The sequence below is a fragment of the Anopheles coustani genome, chromosome 3 (assembly GCF_943734705.1).
Source record: "Anopheles coustani chromosome 3, idAnoCousDA_361_x.2, whole genome shotgun sequence".
NCBI classification, from domain to species: Eukaryota; Metazoa; Arthropoda; class Insecta; order Diptera; family Culicidae; genus Anopheles; species Anopheles coustani.
In genome coordinates, this window is record NC_071288.1 from 83,157,366 (window position 1) to 83,177,841 (window position 20,476).

General features: G+C 37.7%; 2 protein-coding genes across 2 annotated transcripts; both read right to left on the reverse strand.

Moving 5' to 3' along the window:
* Positions 1–1,093: 1,093 nt before the first annotated feature.
* LOC131267798 (thioester-containing protein 1 allele S3-like) lies at positions 1,094–7,515 on the reverse strand. The gene is made up of 12 exons (XM_058270758.1): positions 7,472–7,515; positions 5,869–6,058; positions 5,130–5,808; positions 4,800–5,068; positions 4,622–4,713; positions 4,291–4,546; positions 3,885–3,933; positions 3,175–3,576; positions 2,798–3,091; positions 1,472–2,733; positions 1,265–1,418; positions 1,094–1,185 (listed from the first exon to the last, which is right to left on the reverse strand). Exons 1-12 carry the CDS (start codon positions 7,513–7,515, stop codon positions 1,094–1,096), a joined length of 3,783 nt encoding a protein of 1,260 aa, XP_058126741.1.
* A 5,172-nt stretch (positions 7,516–12,687) lies between these two features.
* On the reverse strand, positions 12,688–13,563 carry LOC131258858 (thioester-containing protein 1 allele R1-like). The gene is made up of 3 exons (XM_058260247.1): positions 13,054–13,563; positions 12,842–12,995; positions 12,688–12,760 (listed from the first exon to the last, which is right to left on the reverse strand). The coding sequence occupies exons 1-3, from the start codon at positions 13,552–13,554 to the stop codon at positions 12,714–12,716; spliced, it is 702 nt and encodes a 233-aa protein (XP_058116230.1). The 5' UTR covers positions 13,555–13,563; the 3' UTR covers positions 12,688–12,713.
* Between the last annotated feature and the right edge of the window lie 6,913 nt (positions 13,564–20,476).

Here is a 20,476-nt window from a genome sequence, read left to right on the forward strand (position 1 = left end):
TTTTCAGAATTCAATGCCATACATGTTTACAACGATGAACAGGAATAATACTTAAAACTATGAGAAGTTCAGAATGTTCAAACGAACAAAGTATAACAGGTGCATATACATTGAAAAATTTAAAAATAAAAAGATTGTAAATCATGCAATACAGATTATCGACACTTTACCTCGAATGTATCGCCGTCTATCCGAACCAAAAATGCTAACTTTTGTGTCAAGTGCAAGCAGGACCTGCAGAAAATATCATGATTGTTTGACTTTCTTTTCGACGTAGATTATTTTAATACATTCCTAAAATCACATCTTTATCTATCTTTATCTAATGACTTCCTTCCCGAAGTTCTGGCATGTAATGTCAGGCATGTAATTAGATCCTAGGCAGTAGAAAACGGGTTGAATTGAATGGTTCTTCCTCCCGTTGCCCGAACTTTGAACCGCGAAGAGCTGTTTCAGGGGGTTTTATTTTAATTTTTTTGTACTTTTACACTTCTTTATCTCAGATATAGTTGTGATTGGCTAATTTTAGACAGATATCATAAGATTTGAATACTTTTTCCATCTGTATGATGAAACACGATTATGTTTTGTTCCAGTAAAGTTGTATGACGCATATTTCGTCGAAAACTACATTAATCTAGTATATCAAATCATCCCAGTTTTTCTTACGATGGCCAAGAATCGTCTGCACGGTAATAACAACTATCAAGTGTTTTTTCACACATACTTCATAGGAACTTACTTACAACCGCTGAGCGGTCTTGGCCTGACTTCGTAGGAAGCTGCACCAAAAAGATGTGATAAACAAAAATCATTGCTATCAATTTGAAGTACTCTAAAATCGAACGCTAAGCCGGACCCGGGTTTTTTGAATGCCTAGGGTTGCCTTGGGTCCAATGTATATACACTTCAGAAACAATTTTTAAATGGATATGCTGTTACATTTTCTTTCCGATCAAGATTTTCAAATCTAAATTTTGCTTTTTACTTTCATTTTAATAGTTTGATCTTAGTTCTGTTAGCAACGGCACGAGCCTATTAGTTCCTTCATGATTCTAGTATAAAGAATTTTAATAATAATGTCATCGTTACACTAAACATTACATTCTGGCGAACAATCCTCCCCCTCGCAGACATCGCATAGGTTTTGCTCGTCAACTTCGTAGGGCTGAATTGCATTTAATTCTGTGAAAATAATTTTAAATAAAATAAAAATATTACAAGCAGCCCATAACACACTATCTACAAATCCACTGAAACTTACTAGGATTGAAAAAATCGTGCACCACCACATATGCTGGGCGCTTGAGTGCTACCTTGAAACGTCTGAATGCCGTAATGTGGAAGCAATTCTTTTCTATGCCCATGTTGTCGTAGTACGCCACCACTGAAGTTCCACCGAAGCGTATGTCGAATTTCTAGAACCAAAATCATGTTAAAACTATTTTTTTTTTTGCATTGAGGGACTTACTTGTATTGGGTTGGCTGTCGTCGCCTCGCTGATCGGAGTGTTGTCCACTACGTACCCGCTGGGAAAGTTTACTTCTACTAGTGCCAAGTTGGATCGCTCGTCTATTAGTCGCGGAACGAAGCTTGTACATATTTTCAGCTTCAACGTGTAATCCGATGATATTTTATCTACTGAAAGGCTGAACCGGTGGTTGTATTGCCTTAGATCCAAAGTGTATTCATACTTGAAATCGAGTAGTCCAAAACCAACTCCTCCAACGTAAGCAGTTATCTTCCGCGCATCGCTTGGAATGGCGATAGTGTGTGGTTTCGTTATGCCCTGACTAATTTTCACCGTGGTGGTAGCTTCTGTGTGTTTGTTATACTTCACGTTGATGGTGTAATCGTTTTTAGAGGGAGAAATTGCTTCTGACAACTTAGAGAGTGCTTTAAGTCCAACGAATGTGTCTTGCGTACGCGGAAAGCTTCCAGTGTAGTACCGTTTGTTGACCAGCCAGCGCATAACAGCGACACCATCCGGATATCTATCTCCCTGAATCAATGCCAACAGTGCGTAGGCGGTCGTTTCTATGCTGTGAGGCTCTCTTGACCAATATCTTTCAGCACCATCATTGACGCTGGTGGATTTATCGATGAGCGTGTTCAACCAGGGAGCATTTGCAGTTTTGTCGTGGAGCATGAGAGCGTAAATTGCGATGGATAAATCATAATTGTCAGAAACTTGAGGCATGCTACTTTTTATGTACTGTATACCTCTAGAAATAACGCCAGAATGGGTTACTCTGGCGTTTCGATTTTCCAATAATGCAATTAACACATAGGATGTTAAAGCGATCCCATTTCGACCAGCTTGCAGATCCTGGTGTATGACGGAACCCACTTCATTAAACTTTCCATAGCTATCCTGCTTATTGGTCAACCATTGGAAAGCTTTCGTAACCATTGATGTATCTACTTCAGGAATGTAATTTGATGCAATGTCCAAAGAATTCGCGACAAACGCTGTAAGAAACACGCTTCCACCCTTATTCTGCCAAACGCCAAAAGAACCATCCCATTGGCGATATCGCATCTGATTTTGGTAGCCTTGACGAAGCAGGCTGGTGGCTCTGTTGATCAAAGTTGTGTCTGTTGATTTAATCGCTTTCAGATAATTCAACACGATGATATTTGGCACAAAATGCACCATATTAGCCTCCCCCGATCCGGTCGGAACGTTTAGAAGCTCCCCCAAGTTTTGCACAACGGTGGAAAGTATGTTGGCTAGAATGAAAAAAAAACCCAACATGAATCATTCGACCACTTAAAAAGAACTTTTTATACTTACGATTGACCGTAAATACGATTTTTTGCGATCCAGCATCTGCATTTCGGTCTATGTCCAAGTCGATATCAAACGTTTCATTGACGTATGTTTTTTGGTTGAAAATCCGTGATTGCATCCTCTTCTCCACCAAGCTATCCGGCATCACTCGAATGACTTTCTCAATTCCATCCACCTCCCCTCCGAACGAAGCGGACACGCGTATTAACATTTCTCCGAGCTTCTTTGCTTTTATGAGAAAGTAAAAAGGAACGCCTACCTTCGGAGGCAACGTGATACTCTTTTTGTAGCTCAATTCTAAATACCAAATAAAAATTGAATTATTAGAAGATGTTTACTCTACCGAAATAGCATAATGGTAAATATTTAAGAGCACTTACCACCATCAGGTCGGCCTATGAACTCAGTTTGATTACCGATATTGTACATTGTGACATACGCTTCGCCTCCTTCGTGGTTGTTGTTGAACAAGGTGAACTGTAGCAAAACCGCCTCGCCTCGCTTGATGGAGTACGGAAGATTATCGACGATGTAGAACGATTGGACTGTGGTAAACACGATAGGCTCTTTGACGATCCCCAGTCCATACACAGGATCAACTGAGAATGCCGTCAGCTGCCAGGCTGTTGTTGTATCTGGCACTACCACCTCCTGCGTATGTTTGCCCAACCTGTTCAACGTATACGTTGTCCAGAGCCAAGACTCCAAAAAGTTTACACGGAAGGATATCATTGCTGATGCACTTTGAGTTGATACAGTTCCGGCACGGCCAGACATTAGCCCTATAATAAACAACAGAGATTACAAGTTTATTATTATTATTATTATGTGGCACGACATCCCCTAGTGGGGCAAGGCCTCTCTCCGAAGAAAGTTTCAGTGACCGAAAGACGGTATATTATGGATCGGTGGTCAGCCGTTCGTAATACCGGAGGGTGCCAGGCTCGAGATTCGATCCCACACCTGTGGCGTGGTGTTTTCTCGCGCTACCGCTGCGCCATGGGCACCCCCGATTACAAGTTTAACTTTCGTTTTTTATTTTCTACATAAAATGAAAAAAATCACACTGTCCTAGTTCTAGGATACGTACCACCTTCGATTTTAAGATCGTTCAAAGTTTTAGCGATTAGTCCCATGCTCTGCAAAATTAGTAACGAATATCACTCCAAAAAGTTACCGAACCAAACAAAAAACATTTCCAATTGTACTTACATGAATTTTGTCGTGTTCATCATCATCAATTTTATGAAAGTCATTGAATATTTCCACAATACTCTCCCAAAACACGTCATGGTTTCCGTTGTGTTGCAATAAGCTTTGGTCATACGCTGCTAAAGCTACCTTCGAACCAGCCCGCCCATGCATATCCAATCGAATGTCTGCTCCTGGTTTTACTTCCTCTGAATGCATTTTTAACGTGAACTAGCATAAAATACATGATAAAGGGCCTCTTTCACAATGTTTTTAGGTAAAGCAAGAATGTTGCACGAACTTACATTGTTCAGCTGTTCGGTGAATTCTATACTTTCGTCATCAAAAATCACTGTTTCCCCAGCAAGGGTTGCCACTACGATTTTGGACTGCGGCACCATGCGGTCTGTGGCATTTATTTGAAAATTAAATCTTTTTACATTTCTCTGCTCCACATATCCAGCGTCGATTATGTTCCCTTTAGCTACAACGTAGTACACGATGAAGGCCATCTTGTCCGTGCATGTTACCATTAGCTTTATTGGTTTTCCCAAATGTACCCTGCATGCCAATTGATGTGTATTACACTGTATTAATTACCGTGTATAACACTGCGTCTCAGAGATTAATACTTACTTAGATTTGAGGTCAAGTGAAATAAAAGCATTGGTGTTTGTTTCCAGAGCGTGAATTTCTTCGGATAACTGTTCGTTTTCATCAATTTGAACCTAAAATTACAAGAATATCCGGAAAATGCATGTTCAACACTAACCTTCACACTGATCCTATCCTTAGAATCAAAAAATGTACTCACCATAACTGCTATATAGTCATCATTTGGAGTGACACTTTGCTTTATAACGCCTTTCTTATCACTGGTCAGATCCTTACTGTACTCGTCCTCCAGACCTTCGATCATTACTTTTGTCTTTACATTCGTTGCCGGTGTTCCATTGTGGTATTTAACGAGAATATCAAACTTGTACGGCATTCCGAGCCGAAAACGGGCGTTTTCCTTTCTCAATTCCACATGGTACGGGTATTTGTATACTGTTATTGGTTTCCGTTTCGTTACCGTACGATCTACAAACAAAGGTGTTGACATTAACATCTAGTTCTATGAGAAAACAATCCGGGAAATTACTTGTGAATGTCTCGATGAATGTTATATTTATGTACACATCTTGCTGTTTCTCCATAATTTCCAATTCTTCTGTGAAGCTCAGATGCACCTGATCCATACCATTCATGTTCCACCTTTTCGTTTCAACCTCTGCGTCATCTTCCACATACAAGCTTAAAATAGCCGTTCCTTGCACCGGCTTTCCGGTGAAGTAGTTGGCAATTACTGTCAGATTCAGGCCTTGATGCTCTTGCAGTGGAATCACCGTCGGTAGAACATCCACGTCGAATGTGGAGAGGACGTATTCCTTCACCTCGAAAGACTTGGACACCAGCTGCTCTCCTTCCACTTCCACTGAGAGGTTCCACAACCCCAGAACCGGCGATGGAGCGATTTCAAGCTGAGCCTCAAACACTCCAAAGTTCAAACGTGCCGCCGACCACTTGCGAATCGGGTTCCCGTTTGGATCATGGATAGCGACGCTCACAGTTTTGACACCAACCGGAGGCTTCAACTCGGTGTCCAACACAATGACGCGAAAGTTTGCTGTTTCGCCGGGCTTATAAACTGGCTTGTCGAGCTGTATCAAACCGGAAATTGTCTTTGATACCAATTTAAGCGGTTCTTCCTCGTGGTAGCTAAAGCCACGCTGTCCATCGACAGTGAGCTTATAGCTCGCGGAAGGCAGGTTTCCTGGTATCTGTAAGTAAAACAACACTCTTAATGTCTGATCGCTAGGAAATATGTTCAATCGTCTTACATCGAAATCAACTATGCGAGTATTATTCGGACGCACGTCCACCGATTTCGTTAAATTTAACACACCATCGCTACTGTCTTCAATGCCCTCGATCGCTAGAACAAGATCTACCGTTGGTTCCTTAAAGTTGGTTATCACCACTGTGTACTTATGATTGGGCCGAATTCTACTCGGACCAACAATTAAAAATCTGAAAAAATTACATCAAACATCAAGCAACATCAATATTTTAGCTGCCTTTTTAATCACAAAACCAAACGTACCCTTGGGAAACGCTTCCGATTATTGAAATGGCTAACACAAACGAGATCACATAACACCAAATCTTTATTAAATTTAACTTGCACATTTTTTCGACCCAGCGATTCACGTCCTACATTCACCAAACCTAAGTTCCGACTGAAGAGAGCCCAGTAAATCTTGTGTGTCTAGAGTATTACGTTACTATTGGAAAAGGTAAAATAAATAATTGGCATGGGTGAATTATCACCAAAGATGACTATATTTTTCATGATGTGTGTGAGCTATTGGTACGTGTAGGAACATTTCTGCTCAATATAACGTTCACAATGATGACTGCGGTGTAGATAAGGCAACGGAATTCCCATATTAATCACGGAAGAGGCACAAGCCAAGTAAACAGTTAATAATGGTTGATTCTGATGTCCGTGAGGTCAGTCGTGCTCCAGTACTTATCAGAACTCTATGAACCAATGTTTTATAAACATCATGTTGAGTTTTCTTCTTTCTTTAAACTTCTTGTTGGGTAAAAACATATTGGGATTTTTCAAAATATCAGGAAATTTGAAAATATGCAATTGGCGTTAAGGTTAATTTACAGCAAAATGTATTCAGTTTTGAACATCATTTTAATTTCGTAGATGAATGTTTTGATTATAATACGCTTTTAGTTTTTACTGGCGTAACTACAGTTTCTGGTCTTGACTAAAGATTTTCTTGTTTATTTGTATCTTAAGGTGCGTAGCTGGACAGACTTCTTGTACGGGGATTAAGTCGAGCGTTATTTGAACCCACTCCGCTGAGTGGATGTCCCAAAGCTCATGTGCCGATTCTTTAACTAGCGTATTCACCTGCGTACCATGCCATGTTTGATGATATTTCATAAGAATGATTATTCTATTGAAATAACCACCTTTGTAGCATTCAGGAAGTTTTTTAAAAACCAAGTAAAGAGAAAAAACGAGTGGGTGTTACCGATCGCTTTAAAATGGTGGTTGCAATTAGTACAGGCTGCTTTTAGGTTTGTTTAAAAACACAATAAATTGCATGTAAGGTATAATATATTTTGAATAAATACATGAATGAATGAATGGCTAGAAATCACCACCGAAATTAACAAAAAACACTCATAAAAAACTCTATACTATGTAAAATCATAAAACATTATTTGCAAGAAGTGGTAAGATTTCTAACTGATATTGTGAAGGCAAAAAATGGTTGGTCAAGAAATGGTAGGGCAAGAAATGTCGTAAGGATATATAAATACTACAGTTGAATTATTGCATGTTGTACAGCTTTTTTGTATGCAATTGTAACATAACTTCATAATGATAACGTCAAATTTCTAAGACATTCAACATACGTATCAGTAGTCGAGTATTGCAGTTCGGTGGTCAGAAGCGACATGCCGGTTATTAGCATTGAAGAAGATTAGATCAGCAAGTATAGAGTGAACCGATGCGTGAACGGCAATGCAATCTGATCGTTGCGTATGATGTATAGTACTTTTCATTCAGTTTTCAGTGTATTTGAAGAATGGCAAGAAAAAGATCCACAACAAATTCAATAACTTTTTTTTAACTTGCGGTAGTGATTCGTTTTGATGATCCTGATAAAGATAAAGTCAAAGAAGAAGTCAGATTCATATTTTCAAAACTTATGATTTTGTATGTAACAAGAAATTTGTATTATTTTTATTATGAAAGCCCGCTGAAAGTTATGGGAGGATCGAAAATGCTCTATATTATTCAAATTATGGGGGAAAGGGTATTTCGGGCCGGCGACGGATAATTCTTTCAAAAACTGATGGCTGAAGTATTTCCAAGATCTCCCTGACAGTCACTTTTGAATTTTTCTTGACGTCACGAATGATCTTAGCGTCCATGCGTGCATCTGTTTTGCGCTTGCCTCCTCTACGAGGGCGATCCTCCACCGATCGGTGCGTTTAAAATGTAACTATGAATTTTCCTACCACTGCGTTGTGGATTTCGTGCTTTGAATAAGTTACTTTAATGTAGATAAGTGCCATAAAACATATTTTATGCTATTTAATTTCTTGTAACACTCAAATTAATGAGATACCTAAACCTAATATAAATAAATTGTATATTTACAACCAAACATAAATTAAACACGTGATCATACGTGTATAAAGGTCAGAAATAGTGCTAACAAACCTAAAAAATATGAAAACGCAATAAATTGGTTAGTCCTCAATGCAAAAATTTATGCAAAACTCGAAATTTGAAAGTGGGCACTTTTTCTTGTCACTGTTTTTTTAGATACTTTTTTTATTATTTTTTTCTCAAAATCAAAATATGTATGTTTTCGCTTACTCATTAGTGGATCTTATATGAAATATGTAAATCAATATACGAAAAATACTTCCAGTATTTTTCCTGCCGGTCACTGTAAGTTCACTTGCATGATTCAAAACGCTAAATGAGTATTAATATTAATTTTAGAAATGAAATTATATAGCTCATTTACGATTCTGCATGTGTAGTTTGTTTACCGGCTCATCGTTGCCGGTTGACAGTTATTTGTTGTGCCAGCGTTAATTTGTTGTGACTCGTGTAAACGCGTGATGAGTTCGGAAACTTTCGGTCCACTGAAATGAAGACGAATGAAAGTTTCTGTTGAATGAAAGTTGCTGTCATCTATCTATTAATGGCCTTATCACACTACTCACCAATGGTGGCTTGGCAAAGTCACCGGACTGTAAAAATTAATTAAATAAATAAATTAATTAATGTTGGCATCCAGTTTAATTTTGACATAATGGAACCAGTGTGATAATGCAGTAACATATACATTATTCAATGAAATTTGCACAGATATAGCCAACAAATCAGTTGGATAGTCACTGTAAGTGTGTGGTACATAAATGTAAGAATGTTTTTCATAGTGCTATACACTAGGTGCAACTTTGTGTGACGTATTCACGAGTTGGTAAACTATCTTTCTACTATTGCTATTTACCTTGCTGCGTTCAATTCAAACACTAGTAAAATTATCACAAATAAATTATTTCCAACACTATAAGTTTAATATTTTTCTAAAACATCCACAAGATTTAAAAACAACCCAATTTCTCACAATCAGTCCATAGGGCAACTTATGCTCAGATGCCAGCATTAATTGTAATAATGAAAATAAGCAAATATTTGTAGTTGTGGATGGGGTTGTTTCTTAATGATATTTTACATTACCGTAGTGAACCCAAGATGGTTAAGCAAAACATTATACACCAATAAATTGACCATTTGTTCACAGGTTACCAACATTTTAAAATACTGACGATTGTAAAAAATTTCAGCGATGTACTTGAAAATATACAAGTTCTTAAGTATGACAATTGGTAGTAAATTTCAGATTGACTGTAATATAAAAGAACTTTCTCGCGGCTTGAAAAAAACTTTGTTAACATTAAAACACGATTGATCGTGTGAATTATTTTTCAAATCGACGGTAAAATTTCGTTCGATAGCCAGTTTTTAATATAAACTGCTAGTAATACTGAACATTGCTAGTAATACAGCGCCGGGGCTCCCCACCTCGACGGCGTGGGTTCGAATCCCAACCGAGACCGGACCCGCTCCCCTGTACGAGAGGACTGGCTATCCACGTACAACAGGGAAACAAGTCTCGTAAGCCCCTAATGGCCAGGCATGACCAAGTTCGTAGATCGTTACGCCAAGAAGAAGAAAAAGAAGAAGAAGAAGAAGAAGAAGAAGAAAAAAAAGAAGAAGAAGAAGAAGAAGACTGAACATTTCAAACTTGAGCTCAGGTAACGGATCTAACATGCAGTCATGTGTTATCGCTGGTTTGAATATGTCCCAAAAACGTTGGAAACCCCCTTGAAATCAAGACATGAACTATAATCGCTACGGTACACACGGTGCACACTAAACCTTTTTGAAATTTCTTGTATGACAAAAACTCATTACTTACGTAGCAAACAGAGACAACGAATATTGCTAGCATGCCAATTCTAGCGAAGCTCGTTGATAACCAAACGATCTTTGATGATGGGAACGATAGGCAACGAACATGTACAATGCATCAAATAGAAGAATCGTTAACCTTCTCGGTCGTTCAAAAAACTGACAAGGTCATCTGGGGTCCAGTTCAAGAAGTCGAATTATTGGCTCTCAAAGATGATAACCCTAATCTGTTTGGGAATTCCCTCAAAGTAAAACCAATGTTATAATCTTTGCAGCACAAGTATGTATGTTGAATGCTTACGTTAAGGCTCACCTGAACCAGAATCTGGGGTTTTTTCATGGAAAGACAGTTTGACATACCGACAGAAGTTGTCTTCTATTTCCACGTCTACATGTCTGTGATGTCTTACTCAGTCGACCTCTCGGGCCCCATTTCAACCCAAAATAGGTCTGCGGGCCAGTGTCCTTTTTACTTAAGTAAATTATGATTTATACTTTATAATTTTTGATGAACTTTGCTACGTTTTATAAATTTGTTATGAATCATATCGGTAGCTCTCTAATTAACTTCTTTAAATTATTTAGTAAATCTCTATCAAAAAGTTCATTAGTGTGGAATTGTAAAATATGTTTAAATAAACTTGATATGATTTCGTTAGAATTTGGAAAAGAATTACATGTCTTCAAATCGCTTACGATGGAGTTCTTGTTGCTCGCCGTTCCCAATGAATGAAAATGATTAAAAAAATGTATTTTAAGGAGAAGTTTGCATAAGCTGTTCAAAATGCATTCTACGAAAAACTTATTCCTGAATTTCAAAACAATTTTGAAAACTATTTAAAATTTAATTGAATTAGCTGCAAACATTAGATCGATTTTTGCGAAACAACTTCTTATATGAGCAACTTTTTTACAAATGAATCAAAACTAAGATCACGGAAAAGTAACGATTGTTTTATGTTGTATCGAACCCAGATCGAATATAAAAAATGAGAACTTTGATTTTAAACTACGGGCACGTCACGTTGTAAATTCCGCGGTAAATTTATCCGTTACAACAGTGGTAAAAAACACTCTCCTCGCGCTAGAACACAATAACTAATAAAATCTCTGGTAGCTCTTGTAGTTCATCATATGTACTCGCTTATCTCGAAAAATCTATGTAAAACCTTTGGTCATGTCCACCGTCGTATGTCGATGTGATGTGGATCGATGGTGGGTGCAACTTTCTCTTAGAAATTTGTTAAGTTGACAGACCTCTTGCTCGTATGAAATTCATAGTTCATGGATCCACGTTCATAACAAATTTTTGCCATTCAAACGAAAGCCAATACTCAAGCCGTAAAATTTTCTATGTATTACTTCAAAGAGGTCGCGGGCCGCATCCTACATCTGTGATCTAAAACACCCAACAACAACTATGAAAGCACTTCAAGTGATCAAAAATTAAAAAAAAAAACAATTAGTCGATCATTCGAAGAAATTTGGAAACCAATCATACCAACTATAATCAAAGCACTGTTCTAGTTCCTGATCCACATAACGTCTTAATATGAGAGAGTACTCAAACCAACAAAAGCACCCATGATTATGCACTAGCACAGTAGTCTGACTACAAACAAAATCTCAACAGAAAATATGCTCATCATACCTTTTTGAGCAACTCTAAGTGTCAACTACATTTTTAACGGCCGCTTTGTTTTAGCGACTTTCATAATCGGCCCCCCTGTTCGTTAAACTAACAAATGATTGGTAAAATTAACATGCATGGTACTCGGAGTTAGTTCCATTTTTTAAGATAATAGTTCTTTACGGATCCATGTGGTTTTTGACGCTTTACAAATATTTCCCATCTCGGATCCAAATCAAGATGCCGAATTACTAAAAGGGTAGACTCTCCAAGACGAATAGCCATAACTGTTTAGGAATTCCCTAGAAGTAAGACCAACGTCATAATCTTTATGTCACAAGTAAAACAATAAACATTCAAATCATTCTGAATTTATTGTTTATGAATTTATACACCTATATAAAAAAGCCTGAGTGGTTCTCTTGCTAATTTTGGGTCATCCCCACATGGCTATGTAAGTATTATTTATGCTTCAAGGTCTGTTTTCCATTTTTTGATAATGATATGTTTTCCTCTTCATATTCATCGGCATCATCATTGCCGTCATTCGATATGTAATAGTACGAATGTTAGCATCTTTACATAAAACCTTGTCGCCCGGGCGATTCCAAAATTTTGCATACTTTTCTTGCTGCATCTTTTGTTTTTTTTTATGGGCTGGTAATCTATACGCTTTCATCGTTGCCAAACTGGCATAAAGTAGAACAACAGCTAAGGATGACATATTTTTGTGGCACAATGCGTTTATCACACAAACGTGCATCAAGGTGTGTCAAGGTATTAAAAATGTATTGCAATTGAAATCTCTTGACACGACTTTATTTGTAATTATCTATATTAAATCTTGGCTTGGTACATTATTAGTGCTTTCTCAACGGTACGATAAAAACATTGTATTAAACTTATATCATGTTCAACACGCAAAGTCACGATCCTCGTTTTTTATTTTTTAAAACCCAGTAGATACATCATCAACATAGATATTTAATTGACAATGAAATCATTTATTTGCTCCATGCACAACTGTATTATTCTCTCTGGTGCTCCAATTCGTAAACTTGTATGGCGTTCAGCTCTGTGAAAATATGATAGCACAAGCAACAGTAAAATGAGTAAACAAAATGAGTGACGAAACAAGCCATTTTTTAAAACATACTTGGATTGTAATAGTCGTGAACCAACACATATGCCGGTCGCCTTAGGGATACCTTGAATCGTCGGTAAGCCGTGATCAGGAAACAATTCTTGTTTGCTCCTAAGCTGTTGTAGTATAGTACCACCGATGCTCCACCGAAACGTATCTCAGTTTTCTGCAAAAAATCATCAAAGTTGAAAAATCTTTAATTTTGTACAAAATGAGTCTCTAACCTTTATTGGACTGTCTCCAGTAGCTCCACTGATCGGATCGTTGTCTACAACGTATCCACTCGGAAAGTTGACCTCTACCAACGCCATATTGGATCGCTTATCATTTTGGACTGCAATATAATTCGCGCAAACTCTCAATTGCAGCTCAGAGTCGGAGTTCGTTCGAAGTTGTGTCAACGCCAAATCGAAACGGTTCTTATAGTTGCGTAGATCTTTGGTGTATTCATACGTCACGTCTAATAAGCCAAAGCCTGATCCTGTTACGTGAACCGTGAATTGTTCAACATCACTTGGAATATTTCCGTAAGATTTTGCGTTCAAGTCTTGTGTCTCCACAATAAATGTCTCTACTTTGTTTTGATACTGCAATTGAACTTTATAGTCGTTACGCAATGGCGCTATTGCTTCAGTCAGTTTCGTGAGCGCCTTTAGGCCAACAAATGTATCTTGCGTTCGGGGAAAGCTGCCAGTGACGTAACGTTGATTGACGAGCCAGTGCATAATCGGAACAACTATATTTGTATCAGTTTTATTTGACTGGATGAGTGCCAACAAAGCGTAACTAGTCGTTTCCACGCTGTGGGGCTCTCGTTTCCAATATTTGTAATCTCCTTCATTGGTTGCTTTCGCCAGAAGGTTGCCAATCAAATTATCGCTTGTCGTTGGGTCATTCAATATCAAAGCGTATGTGGCTATGGAAAGGTCGTATAGATCGTTAACGTTTGGCAAATTTGTTTGTACATATTGTACACTTTTTTTCAAGGCACTTGAATGAGCAGATTTTGCATTCTTGTTCTCCAAAAATGCAATAAGTACGAACGACGTTAATGCAATTCCGTCTCGTAAACCTCCTTGGATTTCCTTTGAGAAAATTTCGCCAACCTCATCAAATCTTCCAGAGCTGTTCTGTTTCGATGCCAACCATTCAAAAGCCTTAGTTATAATATCGTTATCCACGTCTTCTATATGGTTTGCTGCGTGTTTGAACCATTGGGCAACAAACGCTGTTAAGAATACACTTCCTCCTCCACTTGTCCAAACGCCAAATGAACCATCTGTCTTGCGATAACTCAATTGGTTTTGGTACCCTGTTTTAAGATTTTCCTTGGCGACTATTGTTTCTTCCGATTCGCTTGCTTTCAGAAAGTCTAGCAATAAAATATTAGGGACCACCGTTATCATATTTTGCTCCCCGCATCCGTACGGTACAGCGAGAAGTTTTCCGACGTTTTTATAAACGGGAGCAAGAAGGTTTGCTGTCAAGGGAAAAGAAAGACGAAAGTTTTAAACTACGAAAGTCGCTACCCCGTTCCAATGCTTACGGTTGACTGTAAAAGTGATGATTGTCGAGTCAGGGTCCGCATTTGAGTCCACAGGTAAATCAAAAACATATGACTCATTCAGTTCCAGATGGTGATTGAAGAATTTTGAAAATAATTTCTTTTCCACCAAGCTCTCTGGCATCACTCGAATGACCTTCTCGATTGCATCCGATTCGAGCATGTTCATCGCCTTCACACGAACCGCCATTTCTCCTAGTTTTTTGGCTTTCACCGAAAACGATACTGGAACCCCGACCTTTTGAGGTACTGTTAACACCTGGGAATAATCCGGAACTGAAATGATTTAAAATTGTTTGTTATCGTAGAGAAAAAATGCTTTCTGTTGGTTAGCGGATAACATGTTAACGCTTATCTTGCCAATGCCAGTACGCAGGGAGTACCTGTTGACTACGTTTTTGATACTTACGGTTCGGAGTTGTGTCCATAAATTCGATTTGATTTTGTACGTTGAACAGCGTAACTTTAGTAAAATAATTCCCGCCAAGATTGTTGAAAATAGTAAACTGCAAAGTAACTACTTCTTCTCGCTTTATAAAGTACGGCAGATGGTCCACGATGTAAAATGCCTTGATGGTGTTGAACTGCAAAGTCTTTTTGACGACTCCTAATCCATGGTGTGGGTGCATGGAAAATCCGGTTATGCACCAGACCGTTGTAGAGTCCGGAACATACTCGATCACACGTAAATGGCCTGATCTGTCCATAGTTCCATTCATCCACAAAAATGATTCCGCGAAGTTAGTTCGATACGAGACATCTTTGGCAGGTTTATCACTGTTTTCATGACGAACAACGCTTTGAGCTAGGTGAATAGAATTATGAAAGGTACCGTTTTAAAATCAACACGTAAATAGAGTAGTATTTAAGGTCGTCAAACGATGCAAGCCTACTGGAAAGTACTTCATGGTGAATCGAGAAACTTACTGCTTAGAACACCAAACAGTAGGTAGTTTCATTTGTACAGTAGACATTCGTATTTTTCTAGGTCTTTTCTATCATAGATCGCTTTCAACTACTAGAGATAGTATTTTTGGACAATATCCGTGAGGATACAGATCACAACTGGGACATCGTAATCCACAATTTCCGGCTACCTGCATCGTTTAACCTCGCATAAAATAAATTTTCGATTAGTTTTTAGATTGGACGACGAACAACCGAGGAGATAGGTCGTGAACAGAATGAACAATTGTGAGTTGTAATAGGATAACAACGAAAGCAAGTGTAGTGCTCAAAATCAGGAAGGTAGAAAAATAAGAAATGAAATTGCATAACAGATGCCCAAAATTGAGTAATACCAAAAACTATCATTATGTGAAGCGGGCAACTTGTGAAAACTATGACGTTTTGGATATCGTATAAATTACCACCTTTTATTATTTTGTTTAAAAACGTTATGCATAGGATTATTTATCTATCAAAAAGACAATTCGTCTCAACTAAAATCTATGAAGAAGTGGTCATATTCACCCATATAGTGGGGCATATTCACCCTCATCAAATCTATCAAACCCATGGTTTGTTAGACGTTTCAACCGTAACACAAAAGAGAAATAATTAACCATGAACTGCGCCACAGGTATAGTTAAGAATGCAGTGTTATTATGTCATATTAATATGTATTATTATTATATATTATTAAGTCTTCATACCCTTTTCAATGCTGTACTGATCCGACACTTTCGCGAACAGACCAAAACTCTAATGCAAAAGAAATATTTTTGATATGAGTTAGTTTTTTTTATAATTTAAGTAATTTAATTCGAAGCAACATTTAATTTGCTAATGCGAGTATTACATATTTTGGTGTGATACCTGAAAATTGTCATGTTCGACCTGCCCAATTCCATGGAAGTCTTCATAAATTTGCTGAACGTCATTCCAGTATAAATCGTAGGCTGAACCGTGCTGGAGCAGACTTTTGTCGTACGCGGCCAATGCCACATAAGATTCCGGACTGCCTGTCATATCCAGTTGAAGCTGTTTTCCTGGGCTCACTTCATTTTGTTCGATTTCCAGCACGAACTAAACAAACAACAAATAACAATATTTGGGAAAGGTTGAATAGGAGACAGTATAGCTACCTATAGCTAGATTGCTACAAGAGACAGTAAGAGTTACGGTTATTGGATAAACTAATATATAAACAATCAAAATCTAATTGATAAAGGTTTCAGGAAAATCGTTACTTACTCATGTGTGAATAACTTAGCGTTGTACTTACATTGTTAAGTTGCTCCTCAAACACAATATCCATGACAGCGTGTACCATTTTATTACCAGTTGGCGTCACTACTAATATTTTAGACTTTGGAACCATGGCAGCTGAATATTTTAGTTCCAAGGATACAATCTTCTTTTGAGGCCTCATAAAACCAAGATCGACTAGATTGTTTTTTGCTAGTACGTAGTATGTCAGAAATTTGGGTTTTTTCCCCATTGTAACTTGCAGCTTTATTGGCTGATTGACAATTATGCTGAAATATAAACCGGCAGGCATGACCAACAAGGTCGTTACGGCAAGAAGAAGAAAAAATAAGATGTATGTGAACAAATATGATATGTTTGAAAGATACTCACTCTGATGAAAGTTTAATTTTGACAAAACTACTAACGTTATCTGCAACCTTATCGATTTCCTCCTCCAGTAATTCCTGACCTCCTACCGATACCTGTGGTATTAGATCCTTAATATTAGATTTCACCATTGTGTGCCAAAATAAACATAAACTTACAGTTACTACTATAGTATCGTCCTTTTTCGACGGGACTACTTTTAGTGGAATTTCACCCTTGTTGTCGGAAACCTGTTCACGTTCTTCAGTTACCTCGTTTAGTTCCACTTGTACTAGGCATTTCACACCTTTGGCAGGAGAACCATCAGGATATGTTAGCTTTATGGTAGCTTTAAAAGGATATTCAGGTCGAAAACCTTGAGTCTCTTTAACCATCTCTGCACGGTACATGGTTTTGAAAACGCTGATTGGTAACGTTTTGCTTATTGTGCGATCTAAATGAGGAAGAAAACAGTACGAACCATGAAAAAATCTTCAGTATTCACAGTGTAATGTAATTCACTCACTCGTGTATTGCTCAGTGAAAGTGAAGTTTAATTTCACTTCTTTTGCATCACCAGAAAATGTTAAATTTTTGTTAAAACTCATTGTAAGATTTGTCACACCATGTACTTCACGAGATTCTTTTACTTTTATAAGACTGTCCTCGACAAATAAAGTTAGATTTACATTTCCGCTAACTGGTTGACCAAACACATTCTTAGCTGATACCGTCAAATCAATTCCTTGATGTGTTTGTAGCGGAACTCTGGTTGGAAAAACGTCAATATTTAAACCAGACAACACATATTCCATCACCTCAAACGTTTTGAATACTAGATGTTTTCCATCAACCTTCACTTCTATTTTCCATACTCCTAAAATCGGAGATGGAGCAATTTCCAGCTTTCCTTCGAACACTCCGACATTCAAGCTAGCCGAAGACCACTTTCGAATCTGGTACCGTTTAGAATCGTATACTTTTACATTCACAGTTTTAACGTTAGCCGGAGGCTTCAAATCAGTGTCCAGCACAATCACTCTAAAGTGGACGATATCGCCAGGTTTGTAAACTGGTTTGTCCAGTTGTATCAAACCAGAAATAGATTTGTTCAGAAGCACAAGATCTGCATACTTATGAAAACTAAATCCTCCCTGTCCATGGATAGTGATTCTGTAATTTCCTTCAACTAGATGTGATAACTGTAAGCAAAAATAGTGAATTAATCTTTCTTCTTTTATCAAAGTTATCAACGGAAACACATACTGGAAAATATTCGAAGCGGTTCGTATTTGCTCGCACTTCTACCGATTTCGTAATGTTGAGAAAATTTGTGCCATTGTCGCTAGCGCCTTCCATTCGTACCACGATGTTTATTTTGTTAGTAGGGTTGAAATTGGCTAGAGCTAGTTTATAGTCTTGATTGGAACGGATGAATGTTGGGCCAACCACGAGTAACCTGAAACGGTAACCAATTGTTGACAGTTTACAAACTACACGTTTTATTCACTTTAACTTGACTAACCCATGGATGACGGCAACGTGGATTAGCACCAGTGGAAAAATGTGCAGCCACATTTCTACTATTTCTTGTACCGCCGGTCTGTCTCTACTGGTTGCCAACGCGGTACTGAAACGTAGTCATTTCTATAACAACTAAAATCATGAAAATATAAGCTGTTTATGGGTTTCCCCTGTTTGAGTAGATTAATTTGAAGAATATAAGATGGCAGACAAAGGTCACTTGCAGTGATAATCAGTATTTATGAACTGTTTTGTAACGCCAGAAACAACAACTGATAGGAAGTTATCAAACTAACACTTAGAAGGTCAGTTGTTCATTAAATTCATATGATTTTGCCTAAATCGATAAGTAGAATCTTTTGTTGGAATAACCCAGATTTGGGTTAACACGTTAAACGCTATCGAATAGAATACGTGGAAAAAATTATGAATATTGTGATTAAATAAGTCAAAATGCCGTAGACTAGCTCAGTTTGTAAGATTGTCGTCTTAAACATGGATATCAACCATATCGATCTTTGAGGAGAGTGACTCACCGACGGGAAAAATATTGCTATAAAATTCATCGATGCACCTTCAGTCAACACTGGCACAGCATATTCGCAGCGAGTTCAAGCGCTTGTGTGCCGTGTACTTTTAAGCAGGTAGTTAAGTAGAACCCAGTAGAATGTGAAATGTTTTATACTAACGACCAACTGTTTCACCAATAAGGTTTGCCAAACCTTGAAAATGGCAACTCCTCTCGATACGTTGAACAAGGGAGATACCCCGTGAATTCCGGTTTTGCCGTGAATTCCGGCCGTGCACACTTTTGAAAACTGTGCTAACCGCTGTACGCAAAGAAAAGAGAGCTGACTGGTATTTTTCCTGAAAGGTCACTTTGATACATTTGGGTTGAGGTTTCAAATTACCTGCATTTGAGACATGATTGGAACAGCCGTGTTGTGTTTGTTGTTGCTATATTATTTTGAAATAGGTACAATAAGTTAGGATTGCTTACCATTTTGGGCAGTCGCAAAATCGCTTAGCATTAAAACACGACAAAATCATCATAAAACACTTTAAGTATAGAAGGATGGTAAGAAGTAAATTAAGTATAGAAGGATAGTTCTTGAAGAAAATGGGAGAAAGCAAATCAATCCCAAAATTATGTAAAATTACTTTGTCATGGTTTTGCTATTACAAATGTAGAAATGACATATTACTATCAAGCAGCATTCATGAATCACCTCAATATGCTGCTTTATGGAAACTGTAAAAAAATTACGCAAAATATGTGCGTTTTGTTTGTGGAGACTAAAACTAAAACATTCTAATCGGAGGGTACACTGTGTTTCTGTGGGGCAGAATGCACCAATTCAAATGTTAATAGTCCATATCGAAGAAATGATTAATTTTCGTTGGTTCAAATATTATGAAAAACAAGCTGACCCAACGAACTTCGCCTCGTCCCATATGCTAATTTTGGAATAACTAAGTATGGAAATGCAGGGAAGTTTCATAGATTTGGTGCCTGAAGTTGTCGGTACATAACAATAAAATCTTTAAGTCGCGGCATTTCAAACAAATATACTGCTCCTAACAGATTTGCAGGAGCAATCAGATATAGTCAATTTTTCAATATTTGAAAATCTCACGGTACAATTCACGATCCAACACTGCTCTAATGCGACAATTCGGTGTTGGTTTAACATTTTAAGTAAATTGGACTCATATGCAAACTAGCATCTTCATTGTAGTTCATTAATTTTTCGATTTGTTTTTTGTTTGGAAAATTTTCAAACCCTTTTTGATATCAAAATTTTCGGCACTGACATACCGAAACGATCATTGTGTTTAGTGTAGAAACTTTAGTTTTTGCAGTTTGTTAATCGATTCCAATAATTACAGGGTTTGCACCTATGCTCAGCTCTAATCCACCGATGATTGAAATGGCTCATTAACTATTGTCTCTAAAGCATGTGGTATTGAAATATCTCATCGACTGTGCCTCTAACTCA

Bases quoted from the DNA above. Each gene is read 5' to 3' on its own strand.
- LOC131267798 (XM_058270758.1), bottom strand. From the start codon at position 7,515: ATGTCGCTTCTGACCACCGAACTGCAATACTCGACTACTGATAC. The intron at 6,059-7,471 runs GTATGTTGAATG...TAATTTTTTCAG, and splicing joins CAATACTCGACTACTGATAC to ATTTTTAATTGTTGGTCCGA. The intron at 3,577-3,884 runs GTACGTATCCTA...TGTTTATTATAG, and splicing joins CGATCTTAAAATCGAAGGTG to GGCTAATGTCTGGCCGTGCC.
- LOC131258858 (XM_058260247.1), bottom strand. From the start codon at position 13,554: ATGCACTGGCTCGTCAATCAACGTTACGTCACTGGCAGCTTTCCCCGA. The intron at 12,996-13,053 runs GTTAGAGACTCA...GATTTTTTGCAG, and splicing joins CTGGAGACAGTCCAATAAAG to AAAACTGAGATACGTTTCGG. The intron at 12,761-12,841 runs GTATGTTTTAAA...ATATTTTCACAG, and splicing joins TCACGACTATTACAATCCAA to AGCTGAACGCCATACAAGTT.